Source organism: Protomyctophum bolini (genome assembly GCF_963924005.1).
Source record: "Protomyctophum bolini genome assembly, chromosome: 9".
Taxonomy (NCBI): Eukaryota; Metazoa; Chordata; class Actinopteri; order Myctophiformes; family Myctophidae; genus Protomyctophum; species Protomyctophum bolini.
The window spans coordinates 33,938,619-33,964,472 of record NC_137870.1 but is presented as its reverse complement, the minus strand read 5'-3'; the positions used below and the strand labels follow the sequence as shown (position 1 = coordinate 33,964,472).

Genomic DNA, 25,854 nt, shown 5'->3' with positions numbered 1-25,854 from the left:
CACATTTTTAGGAGAATGCAATAAGAACTTTATGCCTAGAATAATAATACATGACTATTAAAAAGAGGAGCAAAAAAGAAGAAGATCAAAGTAAAAATGTATTCCTTTTCATAATCCTTTGCCAAAGCCACAGGGAGCCGAAGGAGAGGGGCTGAGCGGCACGTTGCCTACCCCTGAATTAGATGATGGAGAAGCAGAATATTATGAAAGTTGATCCTGTAGCAGTGTTACAAATTGTCTTTGCTAATGGTGGTTTTTCTCTCCATTAGCCGACAGCACCGGAATTATTAATGTCCCAGAGATTCTCATGAAACTCACCCCCCTCCACCTCCAGCAGGGCTTTGGTCAGCACACTTCCTGCTACACTGATGGCCTGACAGATGTAGAAACCAGAGTCCTCTGGGTGGATGTCAGCAATGGTCAACTCTCCACTCATGGACACGGAGTACCTTCCAGACTGTGAGGGTGGCTGCCCAGGAAACAATAAAATCTAAAGACACGCACGCACGCACGCACACACACACACGCACACGCACACGCACGAGAGCGCGCGCACACACACACACACACACACACACACACACACACACACACACACACACACACACACACACACACACACACACACGCACACGCACGAGCGCACACACACACACACACACACACACACACACACACACACACACACACACACACACACACACACAGAAAGCAATACGCAAAGCGTTGGTTTACTGTATCAGCAAAATAAGTTCTAGATGTCATCAGATGTATCGGCAGGTGGAGATCTTCAATGGTCTGGTAATTCAAGACTAAAGGACCCATTATGTTTACAACACTAAGAAGAAACCAAAGGACACCAGTTAAAATGACATGCTGCTTTTGTGTTTTGTGTTTATCCCGATTGGCAGACCATTTATGGCCGTCTCGGTCTGTTTCAGTAAGTGATGAGGGAAGCGAACAACGGGTAAGCAGTAAGCACATCAGTCCATTCAGCCATCTATTTCATTCTTCTAAGTCAAGAGGCTTAGACTGGATTGGAGGAGCCGAGGTTAAGGCTACAGATAATCCAAAAACATCCAGCATAAACCTCTACAAACAGGGGGGGCAGCACCTCAACTGTCTATCAGACTAAAGCTTATAACTTAAGCTTCCTGTTTCCTGTATGACATGCTAGCAAAGCTTCTGTAGAGTTTCTTCACAGTGTGAGAGATCTCACCTGCTTATTTGTATATGCTTTTATCAACAGGATATTCATAGTTAGCTACAATAGATGAAGGCATTTTGTCTTGTCTAGGAAGCAGACCTCACACCTGGTGTTTTTCCTCAAGTCTCTACCCCCCCCCCCCCCCCCCCCCCCCCACCCCTTCTTTCATGCCATCCGTCTCGTCCTTCCAGCTCCTCTGTGTCTGCAAGCAGGTGAAAAACACTTTCTCACGAAACTCAGTTATTTGTACTCGTTTCTCAGAGCGAAATCCAAATATGCTGTCCTCCGATTACACATTGTGTCTGTGGGCAATGAAGAATGTTGGAAAAGGTTATATTAAACCCTTACAAATGTGTGTTTGAATAATTCCCCACAAAAATAACATAAACAAGGTTGGAACATAAACAGAGAATAACCAAAACAAACCAGAAAATTTGACCTTGATGTCCAAAGACATCATTCACATGAGGAATTCATTTGTGGACAGGATAAATTATTATTTTTGTCAGGTGAAACCTGACATACAACAGGCCCATTTTTATTAGAGATCTAGTCATGATTGACTGCCCCCTAAGCCAATGGGAGTTTGACCCCATACTGCCTAAGCCAATGGGAGTCTGAATCACTCGTGTAGCCAATCGCATAGTAGCGACCTAGTCATGATTAGCTGCCTATAAGCCATGACACGCGCACCGCGGAAGTCACTGCAACGCGGACCGGATCGGCTGACAACCAAACAGCGGCTAATGTTATGCCATAACAAGACACAACCAACAAAATAACGTTGCAAGCGAACGAAAACAACGGCTGCCAGGTTGTGATAGAGAAACATACACGTTACCAAAAAAAAGGAAACGCTACAAATATGACTATGTAATAATTTCTTGTTTCAATCTATAATTCATGCTTTTCTAATTAGTGCAGTGGTTCTAGTTAGGCATTACCCCAAATGCCCTCATTTCCAGTCCTAGCTGGCAAATGTTCTGTTCTACCATGTATTTAATTGCCATTAATTTAATTAATCGGTGTATAATCAGGTGTATCATGTCTAAATTAGACTGTGAGTGATCAGAAAGCCAGAGCTTCATTTTTAACAGCTTTATTTCCTTCCCGCTGGCAGTGGCACTGTTTTCAAACAGTCACACTTGTTCAATTACACACATTTACACCAGGGAGCTACCCAGTACAGTGCAACCATAGTCTTAACTACCGAGCAGCTCCACTGGAGCAGTTGGGGTCATGTTCCTTGCTCAAGGGTAATTCAAAGGTGGGCATTGAGGGAGGGGTGAGTGTTGCTCATTCACTTCCTCATTATTACTCTTCATTTTTGAGGGGTGGCAGCCCGCCCGCCCCTCCAACATATGGATTTCAGATTTCCCCCGTGGCAGCCAAAACCTTTTATGTTTGCTTTAAACATGCCCCCCGTGACGTACAAAAGAAAACAAAGGAGACCCTCACTTCACACGAGTGAGATTTTTCCTGAACCGACAGCCTACTGATCAAAAGCATGCTCCTCTAATCTCTAGGTCACCAATGCACTATATTCCATGCACTCCCTCTTACCTGGCTCCCCTCTTTCTGCCAAAATATGGCTGGTGGTGGGTTTCCTGAGGTCCCACACTCGAAGGTGATGCTTCGCCCTTGGGTGGCAATCTGATCACGGGGCTTCATAGTTATCTGTGGTGGTACTAGAGACAAAAATAACCAAAAACATCAATTAGATGCTTTCACCTGCAGAAAGAACCAAACCGTGTAGTGTACTACTACTATACTGCAGTTACAGTACATCCTCTGCACAAATTTTACATGTTATATTAGGTGCAACACGGAGGCTGTGGAAGTATCTTTAGCCTAATGCCATAAGGGGCGTGGCACGGCACGGCACTAAACATCCCTGGATGTAATGTGCTGTGCTGGAAACAATGCAAATTTGTTACATCATCATCATCATCATCACCATCACCACCTTTGTTTGGAGCCGGCATAGGGTCCAGCATTCTAAATGCATAATCATTCCATTGCTTGATCAATAACCACTCAGTTACACCATATCTTTATTGATGAAACACACTGTTTATAGCCATCCTCAGTGGCTGAACTATGACCATATAGTGTGATAAATCTTCCCGCTCCTCGTCACATTATTGACTGAGTAGTGCAATGGTGCATCTCCTTTTCCCTGAGCCTGCACATCATCACAGTTCAATGCAATGCCATCCTCATTAAATTCACTTAGTTGTTTTGAGTTAAGGTCTGACTCTGAGTAGAGCTGCAGACTGTCGGCTTGATATGAGGAGACATGTTATTTTGGGGCGGGTTCTTTGTTTGACATGCAGCAACTGGTCCGTCCATCCGTCCGTCCGGGAATCAAACCAGATATTCACTGAACGAGGCATTTGTGATTTGTTACTGTACAGTATATGATATCCACCCTGACCACCTCAGGAGAAAGTATATTTGATTTGTTTAGGTTTTGAACTCAGACCGGTCCATTGTGACATTCTATAAGGGGCGAATTCACAAAGAACAGGAGCCACCCCGTTGTCCTTGTGGCTTGTGTATCACTTGCACCCACTATCTACCCTGTCTCAAGGTCTAGCAGCTGAGTGCAATTTTCCCTTGTTTTCTATAATTATGATTGCAATCCATGTGGTGAGAAGAAATGCTGATTGTGGAGGTGGTTCCGAGTTGTTATGTATAGCAAAAGCCTGAAAATAGACAATGCCACTTGGTAGGCATCTTGCTGGTATTTTATTTTCTCAGTGAGGCACTCCAATGTACCGTAAGTCAAACAAACTACAAACCACCATACACCACAAATTGAGATGTTGTGCCTTTCAGTCTGTGCAGCATGCACAGTCGCACACACAGACAAAAAGGAATCCTTAGTTTAGACTTTAGACCACCTACCTGCCTGCCGGCCTGCAACCTAAAATGAGCTTGACCACCCTTCTACTCAGCACGGCTTGCATGACGATGCCTTACAATCACTGCTGCCATGATCATAAATTCTAGCAGTGATACCTTTAATCAACAAGTGACTTTTATTTTTGCAATGAGGCTCATTTGCATAGAGAGCTAGGGGCCAAGTAGGTAGTAGTAGTCAGTCAGTCAGTCAGAGGGAAAGATGGAGCAATTAATTTGTATCTCTCCCCATGAGTGATTTTTTTTTTACATAATGTACAATTGTTAAATTGAAAGGGATTCATACATTTCAATGTAATTCTCCAGCCTATACCATCTGCATTTCACTACTTAGGGATTTACATTTACATGGTATCAAACTCTTCCTAAACAATCTTTTCATAATACGAGTAAATACACCAGATGTGTTTGATACCCAAGCTTAATCTGGTGCAAGTGTCTGAAGCCTAATGCCTTAAGCTGCTCGCTTAATAACTGGTGGAAAATATAACCTTGTAGTTGATCTGATATTTGTTTGATATATTTAATTATTTATTTATTTGATACATTTGATTTTATATTTTGGTTTGGTTTGTGCTTCCACATTATGGTGAGGGATGGAACATTACATGTATAAAACACACAACAACAAAGCTGGAACAGCTGGAACGGCATGGAATGGAATTAAACACACAGAACTGCAAAGCACTTGTTAATGCACACTGTACAGATTTAATTTACACACTGATTTAAAAAGGAAAACCATCACATTATCGCGTAGGAGAGTTTTGTGTGTCCCAATGAATCAGGGAGCTGTGTTGTCTGGAGCCTGGCACTCCTGGTGGAGTCTCCCATGGTCAAATTGGTCTCAGGCCAGACTAAGAATGGCTAAAAGCATAGCTACCCTGCCCAGAGAAAGCGTCTGATGGCCGGGTCATCCACAGAGACGAAAAAGAGAAGTAGATGTTTTTCCATCCTTTGGGTCCAAGACCGATAAAGAACCGTCTGGTGCGCAGCCAGACAGTGAAGGTGGCGGAGGAGAGACCTGGGCGGCAGATAATGGCCTTGGGCATGTGGAGCATCACTTTATGATGCACAGCAGGGGCTCTGGCACTTTTTATTATCACTAGAACAAAGAGGGTTTATAGTTTGGTGAGCTGAGAAGGTTTTCACGGTCACAGGGGAGATTGTCTCCATGCTGGCCTGGGTGGGTACGCCTCAGGATCCCCAAGTTAGAGCTGGCCGATAAGGTAAAGGGAAGTCTCGCCAGAGAAAGGTTAGTCTGGGATTCTCTGCTGGAACTGCTGCCTCTGCGACCCGACAGCAGATGAGCGGAAGGAGATGGATATGGAGTGATAAAAGCAATGGAGGATGAGGTCAACCCAGACGACTAAAGTAAAGGCAAAAAGACATGCTGTAGAAACAGACAAGAGATGCATGCTTGTGTGTATGGCGTTTGTGCGAGTGTGAGGAAGAGAGAGGGAGAGAGATAGACAGATCGAGACAGACAGAGAGACATGCAGACAGTCAGACAGAAAGAGAGAGAAAGCGATGTCTTATTAATACTGTGTGTGACTGCTCTCTGGCAGTGTGTTAAAGCACACTATCTTCCAAACATCTGTCGGATAGAGTAATCCATATGGTTTAGCATTAAGCTCCGGCATGGCAGAACCACTGCTCAGAGAATCGCATGCACGCACACCCGCATACCCGCACACACACACACACACACACACACACACACACACACTCGGTAGAAGCATAGTAGTGTTGCAGTGAACGACTTATGCATGAACTTGCCTTCATCTAAACAAGGACGTTTTTGCCTCTCTCTAAGGTTATTTGTGCCTGTGCTCGCTGCTGTTCACATAAGCTTGGTACAGTATATATGCTTTGGTAATATGTATTATTATGCGCTTCTTACCATGGACCTGCAGCATGGCTGAAGCCTCTGTCTTGCCCACACTGTTTTCAGACGTGCACATGTACGTGCCCTCATCTTCCTGTCGTACTTTGAACAGGCGCAGGCTATTGTCATTCCGGATCTCAAATCTGGGGGGCAGAAAGTGAAGAACAAGGTGTCAAGAACAATACTGTATATTTACAAGAATACTTGTTCAACAATGTCTTGAAAATTGTAAGTGTAGCCCGTGCCATTTTTTCAATTCACCATAATTGGTTGACACTCAAAACAAACCCAAAACAAACAAGCGAACCTTGGGGGACAGCCCCCACCCTGTGGAACTCTCTCCCAATAGAGATTTGCCATGCTCCAACACTGGACTCTTCTAAGGCTGCCTTGAAAATATACCTATTCTCTCAGGATTATGGCATATAGTTGTTTGTTGTTTTGTTTTTTGTTTGCTTGGTTGTTTGTTTGTTGGTTGGTTGTTCATTTTGTACAGCATCCTTGGGTTCATGAAAGGCGCTATATACATTCAAGCTATTATTATTATTATCTTTGGAAATGGTCCTTTTCTGTGTGAGTCTGCATGTTTCTCAAATTTGGACATCTTTGCAGCCACACCTAAATTAAGATTCCTCAGGAATCACCAAAGAGCTCACACTAAGTTTAAGAACTTAGCCTACATTAGGTTCACATTTAAACACTGACCAAGTTGCTTAGTCTCAGGAGGGTCCTCCTGCTAACTAATGCATCCTCTCTAGTCTTTCATTAGTGAATCTGCATCACCTAACTGGTAGACAGACATGAATTATTAGGTAATTATTCTCTACGCTTTCTAGGCCACATCCTTTACTCTGACTCAGAATTAATCTCTGGTGAATATACGCATAGTGAAGTCCTCAGTGATAATTTAACTCTGGGAGTGTCCAAATATAACCAAATGGACCCTTACAGGTTATTTGTACACTCCCAGAGTAAAAGAACACTCCTGATTTTGCATTAGTAGTGTATATATCCATAATTCCGTCAGTTTGTTAACATATCAGACACCACAGATACTAAATGTCTACCTCGCCCGGGGTAGCTCCCCTTCCTCTTTGCGCCACCGCACTGTGGGGGCGGGATCTCCATGGACATCGCACACAAAGTCAACGGTGTCTTCCCCCATTACCACTTGGTTCACTGGTCTCCGCAGCAACACGGGACGCTCTGCAGTGATGGAAACATGATTTACAAGATGCACAGATTATGTACGGGCATGCGTACATTCGGAGATACATGCACACGCAGAAACGTGCACACACACACACACACACACACACACACACACACAGTCACACACACACACACACACATACACACACACACACACACACACACAAAATTACAGTTGTACACAATACAGACTAACAATTTAAATGTAATGCATGCTCAATTTGCATTGATTTAACATATCTATATGTAACGTATAAATAACAATTTACAATTTACAATATATGCTCATATTTAGAGAGACTAGCTAAATGTAAGGTCAGAGTAAGCAACCAACTAAGCTAAATCAAATCTAAATAACATAATTATGGTAAGGTTATAGAAGATATGACTTACCGTACACCACCAGCTCTGCAGGATCACTGTCTCTCTCTCCCACCATATTGGTGCCCACACAAACATACATGCCAGCATCACTTTTCCTGGTGTGAGAGATCATCAGTTTTCCCCCACGCATCTGAAAAGCGGCAGTGACCATCAGCACAATATGTATACATACTTCTAACGGTTACGGTAGAGGTTTTTAAAAAAACAAAAAACATTTGGCTTTACTTTTCCTTGGTGTCAGCTGGTATAGCATTGCTCTAATCACAATGGCATGTTTTCAAAGTGCAGAACTGTATTTTCAGGCCATGTCTTTTTATGTGATGTGAACTCACAGAGATCCGCTCATCCTTGGCACTGACACGGGCATTATTCCTCTTCCAGGAAACGGTGGGCTCGGGGTGACCACGAGGGGGGATGCACTCCAGCACAGCAGGCTCACCCGCTGCCACCACCACATCCACTGGAGCCTGTCGGAAGTCATCTCTCAGGACTGGTGATATGAAACAAATGGTAGGAAACAGAGACAAATTGTAACACGTCGTCCAACACGGTCTTAACTCCTCCGTTTGGTTGCAACTCCTTGCAACAAAATGGTTGGGAGTAGATGCATGGTGACCCATTGGTGTGGTGTGGGCAATTTAATTGAACCAGTTGAATAACTTGGGTCGACTTGGGTCCACGTGCAACAGGACATATCACACAGCTGGGACGAACGCTAAAACCTTTGATGTGGTTTGGGCTTTACACCAACACTCACTCAATTATTGTTAAAGGAATATTTCACTTTCAAAAATGTTTGGGGTCATTTTTAATGTTAGACTTACAGTAAATTAATCTAATAATGTGGTTAAAATGTTTGAAGTTACATTGGGTTTATATAGTAATGGTATATAAGTTTATTAATTGGTCTTATGAATATCTAATATCTAAATATTGAATCAAGCAATTTAAAAATGATCTGGGGTGCACACAAAAGCCAGAGTAGACCCCAAACATTTGAAAAAGTTTGAAAATGAAATATCCCATTAATTGAACTCTGAATAATGTTTAAATGGAACTAAATGGACTCTGAACGGAAGGATTGGTAAAACAATATATATAATAATTATAATGTTGAAATGTTCTTTCTTGGCTTTTTCTTTTCTTGGGTTAGAATAGATAATAAAACAAACGGAAATAATCTCACTGAGGGTCCATTATTATTTGTATGTACATATCCATGGTGATGTTGCAGTGCACTGTTTTAATGTTACCTACAGTATGCCTGTGTACTACCCTGCTGTTAAATGAATAATTCACACCTCTCAGTCTGACAGAGAGTAAACAAATAACACAGCATTCATAATTCAACCTGTGTGCGAGAGAGAGAGAGAGAGAAGGTTCCCAGTGCTTTAATGAAAGGTTTTGCATCTAAAAAAACCATTCCAAACAACACAACCTCACACAGCTACCGGAAGGAAGGCAACGTGCTCTGTCTCCTTATGTCATCCCTGTACGTTTCACTCTCTGGAAATGAAGGATGATGACCTTTGAAATGTTTTTATATCTGCTGTGCTGATTGTGAGCCAAAGTGCAGATGAATGCCAAACAACTCTAGCAGACTGAGGGGAACTCATGCAAACAAATCATGATAGACATTTTCTCACTCTCTCTCTCACACACATAGGCTACGTGTGTGCGTGCAGGCAGAATACTGTATTCCAGGATAACAGATCAATGTACAGTAAATTCCCCCTCTACACCTTCATGAATATTTCAGTGATAGGTTACTTTGCAACGTATATATGTTAGAGCAACTTAAGTACCTGTCAATCAACACATCTGGACTTAGTATTGTTTGTTTGGGGGGGGGGGGGTGATAATAATAGCCTACAATATATGGGTACACATCTGTGAGAACTCATGGCTAAGTTATAGAATATAAACAACTAAATATGCAAGTATGCTCATTTTAGAGCATACTATAGCCAATCAGCATGTGAGTCATGACATTGTCAATGACAATCATGTGATGTTGCAAAACTGTTCATTACAAAGCATGAATGAAATGAAAAATATAAATGAGTATGAAAAAATATAGTTTTGTTTAGTTTTGTTTTCCCCCTCCCACCCCTAGGCTGGGCAAACTACGCTGTAGTGTGTCGGCTGAAGTACCAGGATTTTGGCAGAAGTAGCTCTTAAGGAAATTATGTTGACTCTTTACAAATCTGTTTACATTCTCTGTCTTAGGTTGTGACCAGGCTTTTTCTCTTTACAGATGAGTAAGGCTGGAACCGAGGCTTGTACACTCAATCTTAATTTAGATTCACTCTTTAAAAGAGCCTCGCCTGATATAAATTGCATATATACTTCAATTGTAAATATGTCAATTTTGGTGAGCAACATGGTTGTGCGACAAATCATGAATTAGCCTTCGCAAGGACCGAGTCCATCATATCAAATGAAAAAGATGTTCCTGCCTTGTGTAAGGGCTGTCATAATTTCGGGTAAGCACACATGAATATTTCAAACAGCGTTCACTTAGCCCAGGAGGACTGACTACTGAGGTGGTCATCTGCCATTCCTCCTCCTTCCCCTTCAGCCCAAGACGGAAATAGCAAGACAATGCCATCTCCGCTTTACTTCCCGTATATCTGCGCGAAGTGGGCGGATGCCCTTTAGGAGACGGGAAGTGAACGTGAACACAGCGATACAGATTATCGCTGTGTTTAAGAACTTAGCCTACTGTACATTAGGTTCACATTTAAACACTGACCACAAAGTTGCTTAGTCTCAGGAGGGTCCTGCTAACTAATGCATGATTTCCTCAGATACAAATTATATTATTTCTCTGTCCCAGCAACACAATCTTGCGGGATCTAGCAGCACCAGTAACCATAGTGTCTAGCAGCACCAGTAACCATAGTGTCTAGCAGCACCAGTAACCATAGGGTCTATAGCAGCACCAGTAACCATAGGGTCTAGCAGCACCAGTAACCATAGGGTCTAGCAGCACCAGTAACCATAGGGTCTAGCAGCACCAGTAACCATAGGGTCTAGCAGCACCAGTAACCATAGGGTCTATAGCAGCACCAGTAACCATAGGGTCTAGCAGCACCAGTAACCATAGGGTCTAGCAGCACCAGTAACCATAGGGTCTAGCAGCACCAGTAACCATAGGGTCTATAGCAGCACCAGTAACCATAGGGTCTATAGCAGCACCAGTAACCATAGGGTCTAGCAGCACCAGTAACCATAGTGTCTAGCAGCACCAGTAACCATAGGGTCTAGCAGCACCAGTAACCATAGGGTCTAGCAGCACCAGTAACCATAGGGTCTATAGCAGCACCAGTAACCATAGGGTCTAGCAGCACCAGTAACCATAGGGTCTAGCAGCACCAGTAACCATAGGGTCTAGCAGCACCAGTAACCATAGGGTCTATAGCAGCACCAGTAACCATAGGGTCTATAGCAGCACCAGTAACCATAGGGTCTATAGCAGCACCAGTAACCATAGGGTCTATAGCAGCACCAGTAACCATAGGGTCTAGCAGCACCAGTAACCATAGGGTCTAGCAGCACCAGTAACCATAGGGTCTAGCAGCACCAGTAACCATAGGGTCTAGCAGCACCAGTAACCATAGGGTCTATAGCAGCACCAGTAACCATAGGGTCTAGCAGCACCAGTAACCATAGGGTCTAGCAGCACCAGTAACCATAGGGTCTAGCAGCACCAGTAACCATAGGGTCTAGCAGCACCAGTAACCATAGGATCTAGCAGCACCATAGGGTCTAGCAGCACCAGTAACCATAGGGTCTATAGCAGCACCAGTAACCATAGGGTCTAGCAGCACCATAGGGTCTAGCAGCACCCTAACCATATAGGGTCTAGCAGCACCTGCAGTAACCATAGGGTCTAGCAGCACCATAGGGTCTAGCAGCACCCTAACCATACAGGGTCTAGCAGCACCTGCAGTAACCATAGGGTCTAGCAGCACCATAGGGTCTAGCAGCACCCTAACCATAGAGTCTAGCAGCACCAGTAACCATAGGATCTAGCAGCACCACAGGGTCTAGCAGCACCAGTAACCATAGGATCTAGCAGCACCATAGGGTCTAGTAGCACCACAGGGTCTAGCAGCACCAGTAACCATAGGGTCTAGCAGCACCAGTAACCATAGGGCCTAGCAGCACCAGTAACCATAGGGTCTAGCAGCACCAGTAACCATAGGGTCTAGCAGCACCAGTAACCATAGGGTCTATAGCAGCACCAGTAACCATAGGGTCTAGCAGCACCAGTAACCATAGGGTCTAGCAGCACCAGTAACCATAGGGTCTAGCAGCACCAGTAACCATAGGACGTGTCTGATGCCGGTGCCCACTTCTTTTTTTATAAAAACACCCTAACCAGCAGATAGCTTACAGCGCATCACGTTCACGTTGTGAGTTTGTAGATCAGCTATTTTTGTTATTGTACAACAAAGTATAGCACTTAGGTGGCTCAAGTCAGCCACACAGATACAGCTACATACTTGTGCATTTCTTATTAAAACAACATAATATTTCAATTACTTTTAAAATGTCCAAATATAGGAAATGGGTATGAAGTAGAATTTAGTAGTCCCTGGGGCAGAGAGGTTTTGTTTGACAGGGATTTACTCCCTGGACTCCCCATCTATCAAAAAGATAAAACAGCACCCCTCAAACGACCACACCCCCACTCGCAATCACCCTCAAACATCACAACAAAGGACATCATGCAATAAAAGGGGCCCCTGGAAAGGTACACACAGATTCCAGAGTGTCTGAACTGTAGATGTATAATCTATTGCACCACATTCTGTTGCTGAAAAGAATTGTTGCAGTTTACACTTCACAGTATGTAGTTTAAAAACCTGATATTGCCAGAAAGCAACACATTGTGCCACAAAGTATAAATGATGCTTGAAGAGTGAATTACTGGTCAGTTTTTACACTCTCAGAGTCAGGAGGTGGGACAGTCCTCCCTTAAGTCTCGCCGAATACCCTGACCCTGTCCACTTCGCTGCTCATTTCAAAGAGCCAGAGAGGAGCTAATTGAAAGAGCTGTATTATTTTTAGACCTCTGTCTGCGAGGCCTGGTGAGATGAGCACACCAAGACCTTTATTTCTTGCTCATAGTGACTGGAGTGAAGTTATGGGCACAGCGAGCTAATCCCTGAACCTGCCACCAAGATTAAGAACCACAGAAACAAATTGAGTGCAAATTGTGCGCACACACAGTCACATGCACACGCACACGCACACACACACACACACACACACACACACACACACACACACACACACACACACACACACACACACACACAATTCCAAAGTCCCAGTCTCCCAGGGCAGGGAGTCTTGCAGAAAGTGGGCCATTTGAGGGTTGAAACACGTGAACCAACACAGAGCAAGAGTTATGGCTCAGATCACTATACCAAACATTCATGCGCAATACCAGCAGCAAAACTCTTTTGCTGCTGTGACTCAGTGTGACTCACTGTGGTGTATACGTGACGCACTCCAGCCTATACTCCCTCAAAGCGTGCCATGCTAAAGAAACTAAGGTATAGTCAGGTGGTGTTTAGTCATTCTGTAGCTCCGAGATGAGGTCACGAATCCAAGCCCTCCCATTGCATTTCAGAAACGGAGCATACAGGGTTTCCATAACTTACGCTGCTTACCCTTTTCTGCAGATTGGATCCAAAAAGTGAAGGTCTGTTAACGAGCTAAACTAAATTTAATTTAGGAACGGCCAAGAAAATCCAAGTTGCGGCATGAAACAAGCGTTTAAAATCAGTTGTTTAGTCAGCCATGTTTTTCAAAGAAGTTGTGCGTGTGCATGTCGATAACTTCCTTCCTTGAAAAACAAACTAAACAACCGATTTAAACGCTTGTTTCATGCCGCAACTTGGATTTTCTTGGCCGCTCCTAAATTAAATTTAGCTCGTTAACAGACCTTCACTTTTGGATACAATCTGCAGAAAAGGGTAAGCAGCGTAAGTTGTGGAAACCATGCGCTATTTCTGAAACACAATGGGAGGGCTTGGATTCGTGACCTCATCTCGGAGCTACAGAATGAGCGTAGGGACTGAGGGAACGTATCGGGGCTACAGAATGAGCGTAGGGACTGAGGGAACGTATCGGGGCTACAGAATGAGCGTAGGGACTGAGGGAACGTGGTGTTGTGAGACAAAAACCACCACAATACAAATGTAGAGTGAGTCGTGACCAGATGTTCCACGATTGTCCTGGATTGTCCTGTTTTCAAGCTGGGTGTCCTACAGCACTGAAACATGACTATCATAATCATAACAGTCATGGTTCAACTTCAGCCTGTTTTTTGGGATTGCTACATTTACAAAGCAAATAAACCTGTACATAAACCTTCAGATTTCAAATATAAAGTGCTCACCCACGGTGCCACGGATGTTAGAATTTTCCTGGGTCGGTTATTAGCACCCGTGCATTCCGCGTTGAAAAGCATTTTTATCCGACGGCCCCGGCTATTTTTCTCAAAATGGGTGCGTTCGGAAATTCACAGTTGCACACCTGAAGCGCACTCGCCTATTAGTTTGTATTGGCAGTGCGGTCAGTGTGCTTATACCGAACACACCCATTGTAACAGAGTGCAATACCCCTCCCAACCGAGTAGTCGAAAACCTATGGTGAAAAGACAGAGAAAATGGCATTTGGATAAAAATGCTATAAAAACAATGCGGAATACACAGGTGCTAATAGCTAATTCAACTTCAGCAAACCATGGCTAGGTGTCCTGAGTCCCGAGAATTATCTCTCAAACTAAAGATTCTCATGGTTTTCAACATTCACTACCAATAGTCCTGGTTTTCCCTGCAGTTAAAATAATAATAACATAACACTTGTTTTGAGTGCTTATAGTCTATAAATGTTTTACATGTACTGTATATCAGCTATTTTAGCTATTTCAATTAGATTTAAGCAATTAAGGAAACTATGGTCATAATTTCTATGCTAATACTGCCAGAAATACATAGTAAGTGCCATTCTAAGAGTTGCCGTCTCAGACATAAGGACTAGTAAGAAAACATGCTACATTTCAGTTATTTTCGGTGAGGGACATAATCATGACAATCTACTGTAGCCTCAAAATTGGTGAGAAATCGTCTTAGTCATGCCATGTGTTTTGTTTTCCCTTCTACTTTGTAACCATAGACATACACTATAATCAATATACGTAGACACTGCATTGGCCGCTGGATCCTACATCCGTTGCCATATTGGTCCTGGCAATTTGTCATAACTCCAGTGAGAAAGATGCCTGTGTTGTGTGCAGTTTGGGGCTATACTATTACTGTTACTATTTATGTATTTTGGAATGAAAAACCATTATTTTAAAGTATCCTGTATCAATCATCATCATCAGCTCTGCATGCCTGCCAAAATGGCCACAGTTAAATGTGTTCATAAAGCAGGGCTGAGGTCTGAAGTGATGAGTGCTCCATGGGGACAAGGACTAATACTCATATTTCCATAACCTCTCCTCCTGTGAGTTTTAATAATGGCGAGGCTAAATCTAAATGAATCCCAAAGATGGTTTCATCATTACAACTGTAATGGTTCTGTCTGTTTTACAGCAGCACTATTCTGAGCACAGCCATTCATTTCCATGGCTTTTTATATTACAGGGATATACAGATTAAATGATTTAATCTCACTCAGAATATTCATCGCTCCATTTCCAAGTTGACATTTATCTGCATAAAGTGTTAAGCAAAGCACAGCTTTAGGACTGTGAAAAGGCCATCTGTTGGTGTTTTTTAGGAGAATGGGTACAGAGGGAGAAAGAGTAATCACAATAATACAATTGCCTTTTGTCAGCAGCCACAGCTGAACTACAGTTCCATGTCTTGTTGTCCATGAGCGTTGTAAGAGATATATACAATTATACACTGAAACAATGGCATTTTCTATAAAAGTCTCTCTGTGAAAAAAGAACAGAATCCGACCCACACACTTCTATTATAAGCTATTTGAATCTGTGCAATGTTTCAGTCGCAAGACCTTCATCGGGCAAGACATGTGAAACCTGACATCCAAAGAGTGTACTGAACAACAGCAGACCGCTGATGAGGCATGATTGACAAGGCACACGCGTGTAACTGGACAGAGAAAACATAACAGTGCTCATTGAGAAGTGACAGCGAGTGTGAGAGGCAGCAGAGCTAGAGCTAATATAAGGTTAGTCGGAGAAATTGAAGGGTCACAGGCATTGTGTGTGCACAACATGGCTGAGAGCATGGCCGGGACATTAGAAGTATACATTCTGACTGAGAACTCAAGGTGAACCTGCGGCGGGGCATCTATTGTTCCTTTGTCTTCCTGGAGCAGTAAGAGTAAACCCATTAGGGGGCTGTTCTAATCCCATTGATGTGATACTGCCTTGTCACAGCTAATGAAGGCTTTGCTCGCAAAAGAGAGAAATGGCTTTAATCCTGATTGTGGGGTCTGAAGGGGGACTACAGGGACCTTTTTCTCAGTGCCTTGTCTTTCCAAACTAGACACATGCAGCATCCTGATGTTTACTGTTATTGTCTGCAGAAGATCTTCAGAATGTTCTGTGTGCCCCAGTAAGAGGCAACAGTAGAGAAGAAGTTAAATAAACAATCTATAGCGGTCATTAGTGAATTCCTAATCCATGATCAAGAGAAAGTAAAACATTGTCTCCAATGCATTTTAAGCTATTATTTTACCTTTGGTGTTTTTAAAATGTTTTTTAATTGCAAATCTACCTTGAGTGCCCTGACTTGAATTATTATGCCCTTGTGGCATTTTTTCCTCTCTCTCTGCAATATTATTTTACTTTATTGTAATCCAGTCAATATATTTTTATTGCTTTACACTGTAGCACTGATTAACTACACCTGATTAGATACAGGGCACTGCTCCATGGATTATACTGTTACCCTCTGTGTGATTGCACTTAATGTGTACTCATAATAATTAATTAGTACCCTCTATAGGCCTACAAAATTCTAAACGTCTAAAGAGCTTACATTTTGGAAAAATCCATGGACTGGCTAGTGGCTACAATGGACTGTATCTCCTGTTATCTTAGCATGAGTCAGCTTGATGTACAAGTACACTACACCTCCTGGACATGACGCTAGTATGTCGCAGGGACTTACCCCAAACAAACCCTTGATGCTGAGTGCCAAGCACAAGCAGGGAGGCACTGGGTCCCATTTTTCACAGTGTTTTGTATGACCCGGCAGGGGATCGAACCCCTCCCAGACCTACAGTGCCAGGGCAGACACTCTAACCACAAGGCCACTGAGCTGTTATTGGTTTGTGAGGTACTGTAGAATAAAGCAACAATTATGAGCATGCCAAGAACATCCTGTGGACCCACAGGAGCTAAACATCACTTGAAATTAAATTGTGCCCTAATGCTCGCTAATGATTCAATGTGAGTGAAGCTCTGCTGAAACTGTAATCAACCTAATTTGAATTTCTCAAACGTATTTGAGAAGCTAAATTAACTGACATCTACAAGCATTGTAGGGCCTTCATGAAGCCATGAAGCCTCAGGCGCACACGGCCCGTGTGCGATGTCTGATTGCGGCCCAATTCATTTCCAATGGGAGTCACATGGTTTGACCAAACATTTTTGTTTGATGAGGGGGGAGCAATCAGCAATCAGCGATCAAACACAAATGTTTGATCAAACCATGTGACTCCCATTGGAAAAGCATTGTGGTGGCCCAAAAAAACGACCAAACATTGCTTGATTGGTGTTTGGTACGTGTGAATGAGGCCTGAGTGTGTGTGTGTGTGTGTGTGTGTGTGTGTGTGTGTGAGGGGGGGGCATGTTTCAGTGGTCAACGTCTCAGTATTACACAGCATGAGACGATCCAAGGGTAAGTAAACTGTCAAGATTTCATAGATTTAAGTATGCTAATGTGACACATGCATCCATCCAGTACAGACAGAATACATTATTAGTAATCATCGTGTCTTGCTATTAAGCGGGTTAAAGTAAGACGATTGTTGGCAAAGCTATTTCCTACTCAGTAGTCTAAGCCACACAAAGTCTAACGGATGCTATATGGTATTAATTACTGGTCAGCAGAGGGGATGGGGCAGTTGTCCACCTGTTGTCACTCACACTCATAGAACACACGCGCGCGCACGCACACACACACACACACACACACACACACACAAAAATGAACCCACCCCTCTGCCTTTCTGCAAGACTGATTAGCAGCATGAACTCCCTCTCCTGCCAGAACTAGGACACTAATTGCCCCACAGTCAGCACAACTATACACACATCGGGCCGACGGGGGGTTGTACCTGAGGGGAATAGGGGTCTAAGACCACCACAATACTGTCAGAATATGCCCCAACTAACCATAGTCATCAAGATTAGGCCATAACAGGCTCTCGTTATCGGTCACTCGATTCACTCGGTTAGGCACACGAAGGAGAATCCATGTAACACTTTGGATGAGCAGTATTAAAGTGAAGGGATGCTTCATGTCTTCTCTCAAGCTGCAATACTGGAGGTGGCTGCAGCCGCTTACAAATCTCAACGCATCACTGAGGAGGAGACTGGCCCTATTTTTGAACAGATGAGGTCAGCCAGCCATGAGCACTTTCACAGCACAACCCAGTGGGTGGGTGCGTAAGTGGGTGGGTTCTCACTCTTGAAAAATAATATTTATGTTTTTAAACAGGGACAGTTCTGCCTCACTAATCTGTTATGCTCCTTTTCCTAATCAACACAGTGACTAATCCATTTCCCAATGCCAGATATAGCTGCTGTTCTGCCTAGGGTCACGCCACACTGGCACAATTAGAGTGAAGGAAGACAGTATGTGGCACGTATCTTGGCCTGCGCAAAAAAAAACAATAAATAGGGCTCATAATGGACCAGCAATTTCCAGAATGCATCCATACTATCCATGTCTACCTGTTGTACTATAGTTTCTTTTGTCAACAACACAATATTCACACAAGCAAATAGCTGAAGAATAAACACATACAGTATACTGCATACAATATACTGTGAGTGCACACATGAATGATCTCTCATCACATACACACACTGCCATAGAAATCACCACACATTGTCCATATTCACATGGTGGCCATTGTGCTCTCGCATCATAGGTATAGTAGGTGAGAAACCAATGACCATATTACCATAATAGGTGAGAAACCTGGTGAGAAACTACATTTCCCATATATCAGGTGTGTCCAAACGTTTTTCAAAGGGGGCCATATTAGAAAATATTAAAACACAGAAGGGCCAACTACATTACCAAATATAACCAGACGTGCAAGGTAAAAAATTAAATTAAATAGCCTTTCTTTGACATCTTCAGAATGAGACAACAAGGAACCCTGACAAATTACAGTATACTCTGGGAAATGCCCAGGTGAATGAAAAACTTCAATGTAAAAATGTCCCTTACAATTTAGGTATAAAATTATTCTCTGGGCCGCAAAATTGGCCCGTGGGCCACACTTTGGAGACACCTGCCATATATGGTACAAAGAAATACATTTAGATCCTGTGGATCTTCATCAGGTCATCCGCAGGATCGAAACGTCGTCAAATTACGAAGTATTTTTTGTACCATATAATGGCGTGCGGGCTCCATCCATCTTTTAACTGAAGTCTCTTTAGCCCAACACCCACCTGTCGATGTGCGTATACTGTATTCTACGTCCTCTCTAAACCATATTTCCCACCCACCCCCAAATAAAATATAAACGGCCACAGTGTGAATATGACCAATAGATTAGTCACAGATTGCGATTACACACAAGAAAAGACAACGACTTACCGGCAACTTCCAGGGAAGCATTGCGACTGATGGCCTCTCCCAAGTAGTTGCGGGCGACACAGGTGTAGATGCCCTCGTCCGGTTTGCTCCGCCGTCCGTGTACGATGCGTAGGAAGAACAGAGAGCCGCTGGGCAGCAGCATGCGATGGGAACGCGGGTCGTCCTTGTCCGTGTCGACTCGTTCTCCGTCCTTGTACCACTCTAAATTAGGCACGGGACGTCCCTCCGCCTTGCAGTTGAGGGTTGCTGGCTCCCCTTTGGACACGACCAGGTCCGAGGGGTCCTCCACGATACGAGGCGGGCTGTCCTCAAACCTCGTCCGGGATACTGTGAGGAGGGAGAGATATAGAGACACATATTAGCAATCTGGCTGCAGGTCATCTATGTACAGGTATATTAGACTCATTACTTGCGCAAGCAGAGCGCGCAGGTACTGTGGTCGGCTGGATCAAAATTCAAAAGTGGTATGCATGGTTATAATTGGCTGTTGATGGTTAAGATTAAGATATGTTTCAATGTTGGGTGGGTAAAAGGTAACGTATGCATGTATACATGTATGTACTGTATGTATGTCGGTAAGAATGGTGGTCCCTTATTGGCTGTTGACGGTGACGTAACTAAGGTACGCTTCAAGGTAGGTATATATATTTTATAGAGCGGCTGATCGTAAGTTCGTAGAGGTCGGCAATACTTGCGCGCTCTGCTTGAGCACAAGTAGGCCATGTATAGCCAACTTGTGTGCAACGCAATCGACAGAGTGCATTTCTAGTTACTGCCTTAACAGTTCTCACTGCAATAAAGAACATTGACCATAATATGGTCAATGTCATTTTGGAATATTTTCGCAATTGATCAAGGACCTTTTATATTATAAAAGATCCTCTATCAATTGCGAAAATATTCCAATGGTATGAAATGATATACACTTCCGATCTCCTAAGTATTTTGTGAATGTCCTGTGATTAGTGATCTCACAAGACTTTGTTGAGAGTGAGACAGGTATTTAAGTTAATTTCCTCCTCATTTGTCAGAATGTTCGGAAGATATCTGGCTTGTACGAGTCCAATATTTACTTACTGTGTGTAACTATAGGGCAAAATAATCTGTGCTCACATTCATTCATCCTATGGGTTCATCTACCATCTATGTCATAGACGGTAGATGAACCCAGATGAACAGCAAAAAGGCCACCACGTCAAAGTCATCATCATAGACTCTATGATGATGACCATCTCATAGAACTCAGAATTACATACCATTTCCAAGATATGTATGCAATAGAAACAATCCTTGTAAAGACATAAAGTCGAAAACCTATTTCCACAGAGGTTGTAGCAGGGGATTCAATATGAAATTATAATAGCCAGTCTTTGCCCGTCAAGATTTCTGCACAGTGGAAATGAAGCGTGGTAGGAAGCCAAGAATGAGATGGGCAGAGAGATATGACTGATACATATGAGAGAAGAAAAGATCTAAGTTGAGAGAATGAGATAGCAAGATCCAAATAGCTTCCATATCCATTTCCCTGGGGATCCATTAGGCTACTGCTCCCCTCTACTATGAGGAGAAAGAAGCACTATGTCAAGCTGAAGGCCTCAGCTAAGCTTTTAGAGAGCAAGAGTGAATATGTCTCTAACAATGTGCTAAGGTCAGAAAATGAATAATTCAAATAGACGAAAAATGCTGCTTTCTGTCTGATTTCAAAGAACAGATGGGCAGACAGTGAAAATATTGTCAAATGTCACCATATCGCAGATTATGTCGGAAGTCTTTTCTACAGTATATAATCTAGACTAGATAAAAATCCTCCATTATGGGAATCGCGTGGTGAGTAGAAACCAACACCAGTACTAACCTAATGACATACATGTCAGGCTGCATGTGGTGCATGCTGCTGGTGCATTACTTAAATCTGGAACACTAGAGTAATCCTCACTTCACTTTTAGCTATAAGCTGATTTATGTATTTCGTGAATTGATTTGATTTAATCTTGGACACTGCTGAACTGATCGCCGTGAAACTTTGCATGCACATTCCCAATAATCAACCCCATGGTGGTGCTATAACAGGCCCCTTTACATTTTGGCCTATAATGTAACTCTTGAACCAAAGGTTGTACAATAATAAATAAATAACTCTTTCCCCTTGCATCATACAACCCCACATATTGGGGATTTGAGCTCAGAGGAGCGCCCTTTTCTAGTTTTGTGACCTTTGTTTATGGCAGTGGTTTTCAACCAGTAGTCCGGGGACCACCGGGGATCCTTGAGAAGAGTTGGTAACAAAATTGTAGATCTTTAACTCTTGAGAATGTAAAATGAAACACTAAAGCCTTACATTTTTGTTAAAAATCTACAATTTACAATAATGTTTAGCTGTTGTGTCTCCTATTATGGTACCACATTCAATACAGCATGGAAATATGGACAAAATATAATTCAACGACAACACAGAAATTCTGTGCAGGTATTTCTTTTTTCAGTGTCAGAGTTTGGGAGTGCTCGTTGGATATCACTCAACTGCCCTGCGTACCACCTGTTTTGAATTTGCACATAATGCAGGAGGCAGCAGGAGGTTGCTTTACTAAAAACGAGTGCTTCCAAACTCCAAACAAATTACAACTGTGAACTGTGAAGTGAGTGGTGCAACTCCGTGTGGGGTCCCCGGAACTTCCAGACACACAGGAACGAACCCAGGGTGCCGGCCCAGTTCCGGCAAGCCGCCCTGTGTCCGAAACGGTCGTGAAATGACAGTTAGCGTGTGGGGGTCCTCGGGGGTCCCCGGAACATCCAGACCCACATGAATGCTCCCAGGGGGCCGGGCCGGTTCCGGCAAGCCGCCCTGCGTCCAAAACCATGTGGGGGTCCCCAGGGGGTCCCTCTACTGTACTGTACTATCACATGCAAAATCATCATATATACAGTATACTGTGTGTTAGGCTGCACAACATTTACACTTGGTGATGGAAACCAACCAAACGCTATTTTCGTGCTCGGACACAGGGATACAGCCAGGGACACAGAGACACACAAAGCTCCGTATAGGAGTGGTATACGTTAACCTGACTAAGCCAGATTGCGGCAGTATTGAGTTCACAAGTTCCCCCCTCCAGCCTGCATCTGGGATCTCTCAAGCAGAAACGATGAACCGGAATCAGCGGGACAAACATTTGATATCTCCATAATAATTTCGAGTTGTAGTCTTGTTAGGTTGTGTTTACATTTGCGCTGTGGCACAGCTTCAATATGTCATAAGTCTCGCACCTACGTAGTTAGCACCTTGCTGACAAGATGGCCGCGGTCTGAATATCGCCAATGGGTCTGTAATGTACTAAACTATTTAAGTTGTCCATATTTCTGTCTGCATCACTGTCACCAAGACAAAATTCAGTACAATCAGTGTACCTTGGTAATCAAAAGGATTTTTATTCTATTCCAATTCTGCTGAACTACAGTATAATGATAATGGTTGGAATCCTTGGAGTCCAGGGAAATGCATGCACATCCACAACAAACTGCTGAGCAAGACCGCTTCAGGTCAAAACATTGTGCTGGTTTGGGAGCATTCAAAACAGTGTGCAGATATATTTTCTTTTCACCTGGAGTCCTTGGAGTCTCCAATTCAAAAGGAATTGTATAACGAAAAAACAATGCCTGGCTTTTCTAATATAATCATGCAAAGACTATACTGTAGGACCTACAGTATAGTCTTTGCATGTATATGTATGTATATATATATATATATATATATATACCGTAATTTCCGGACTATAAGCCGCTACTTTTTTCCCATGCTTTCAACCCTGCGGCCTATACAACGGTGCGGCTAATTTTACAATTTTTATTTTTATTTTTACAGCTAACGGCCACTAGGGGACCTAATAAATCTATCTCTATGGCCGGCTATGGCCTCTATGCGGCTTATAGTCCAGTGCAGCTTGTATATGTACACATTTGGTTTTTTCCCTAAATTTAACTGGTGCGGCTTATATTCAGGTGCGGCTTATAGTCCGGAAATTACGGTATATATATATATATATATATAGACATACACATATGTACACAAACACATACATACATACACATATGTATGTATGTATGTATGTATATATGTATATAGGCCTATATATATACACCGTATATCTAGGTGTGCCCCGAGACTTTTAGGCTATATGAAAAGTGTGCCCTGGGACAAAAAAGGTTGGGAAACACTGTTTATGAAGGTTAATAGGCCTACAGTAGGTTAAACCACACTCGAAATAATGGGTCAAAAAGCATTTTTTTGTTTTTGTTTATATTGGGGCAAGATAGAAGAAAGCTGTCGTTTCCAGGAAAACTAAACCCCTCTAGGTTGCAATGTGACAACTCCACTGTGCATTCACTGAAATCTCTATGTCCCTTGAGCATAACAAGAACACCTTCCCTGTGTATGGATGCTTTTAATGTATATTTAAGAGCATGTTTGATTCATGACAGGAAGATTGCAGTGCTGTAGCCTGTAGTTGAAGAAATCAAACCTGAAATGTCACTAGTGATCTCAGAAACCTCTACAATACAAACAGAATGAAATAAATAGCTTAGCATAGTAGGCCCTTGAAGATATTCAAGTAATGGTGTGACGTGATTTGTCACACCTAGATTCTGGGTGACCCTGGGTGAAGTTTTAAAAGAACGTGTTTAAAAAGCTACAGTACAGTATAAGCTATTCCGATATTGAATTTCCAAACAAATGATACAACCAGCAAAAAACATGTCACTGCGCATAGTTTTAATAACATAATGCCTACAGTACTTCTTCCTTTAAGTTAGAACGTGAAGCACTGCACACATCAAATCACTGCCACACGTCTGATAGATGCTCTCAGTATTGAGCAGAGGGGAGCAGTAGTCTCGATCATCCATAAGGCTTAATAGCAGGCAACCTTGAACTGTCGCCCACTGTGGAGGAGCATGTGAATGAGTGTCTTCGCCTCACACAAAGTGATTACTCTCTACCACACTCGGAAGGATATATGTCTCCGAAGGTTCAGGTTGCATACAAAAGGATATGTCTAAAAGATATTGTGAAGCCAATTTCTAGCTCTACAGTGGTCCTTAGATATTATAGATAGATAGTATAGAGATGTTTGTTCCTTCTTCAAAAATGAAGATAGTTTCTTGTCTTATCAGCTTAATAATACACTGAGACCTTTTCAGTGAAACAATTGTGCCTGCTCATTTACCTCTGCCTTTCACAAATCATACTGTTTTCAAAGAAATGTGATAACCCTGTCAATCACTGTATCACATAACTATGTGGCATATTATTGTATATATTATATATGAAAGAATGACGAATAGCATCCATTTGAATGAACTGATTTGAAAAACAAAACATAATATTTAACTATGGAGAAAATGAAAAAGCCACAGCGAGCAAGCAATAACTGTCATGTGAAAGCCTATTAGTGCACATGTCGTGCTGATAGACAAGTTCTTACATTGGCCTTAATTACAAACCCAGACAAACACCCACATAATTTGCTCGTGGCCTTTTCCTATATTTCTGCCTTATTTATCATGGAGAGTTGGGGGGTTGGAGTTAAGATTGCATTTTTACAGCCCAGTTGTCTTAGGCTATATTTGGTGTACAGCTCTCAGCTATGACATTACATCATAGGGCTCTTTCATTAATTAATATTTACAAATATTAACCCAGTGTCAGTCTCCTCCTCCCCAGGGGCAGAAGTGTACTAATGCATGAAAACATGAAAAACACAGGGTAAGCGACCTGCTTCGCTTCAAATCATGTTGTTGACCGCCAACAGTTCCCTTTGGCAACTGTTGGCTGGTAGATGAACTATCTGGCAGACTGGCACCGATACTGTTTCTTATCATAAATTGCCTCCTGATGATCCAATAATCAGGTCTGGTCCACCAGTGATTGTGAGACTCAGAAGCTAAGCTTACATACTTAATTCACCTGAGTTAGACATGCATGAGGTGTGGACCATCTTTGGCTTTAACTGAATTTGAAAAGAAAATAATAAATCCCACTGGACAGCTGTCCAGTGGGATTTATTATTTTCTTTTCAAATTCAGTTAATTTATATAATGAAAAGGTTTTCGATATCTACTATAGTACTGCATGTGGCTTTGAGAAGATTCCTTTGGATTTACTACTGCACTACGTATGTACGTACAGTATATGCGCTGGAGAAAGAAATACTTTGAGCCTGTGTTTGCCTGTTTGGCAAGCGTTCTTGCTCATCTAATTCTTTAATCTGATGACGCCATCTTCTTCTGCACCAGAAGTAACACAGCCACATTTTCATGATGACTCAAGCCCCTGCCTGTTCATCAGGCATGGTTTGAATATGGTCTCTGCCATGACATGGTGATGTCATCGACTTGGTCAC

General features: G+C 42.7%; 1 protein-coding gene across 1 annotated transcript in view; it reads right to left on the bottom strand.

Moving 5' to 3' along the window:
- The window catches only part of LOC308321926 (roundabout homolog 2), a 55,718-nt gene that overhangs the window by 27,558 nt on the left and 2,306 nt on the right, over positions 1-25,854 (bottom strand). The window contains exons 2-8 of the mRNA XM_080773033.1: positions 19,457-19,783; positions 7,949-8,106; positions 7,626-7,746; positions 7,088-7,226; positions 6,036-6,163; positions 2,771-2,895; positions 319-490 (exon numbers count right to left, since the gene is read on the bottom strand). Coding sequence (XP_080629159.1) covers positions 319-490; positions 2,771-2,895; positions 6,036-6,163; positions 7,088-7,226; positions 7,626-7,746; positions 7,949-8,106; positions 19,457-19,783 — 1,170 coding nt within the window. The remainder of the gene's footprint in view (positions 1-318; positions 491-2,770; positions 2,896-6,035; positions 6,164-7,087; positions 7,227-7,625; positions 7,747-7,948; positions 8,107-19,456; positions 19,784-25,854) is intronic.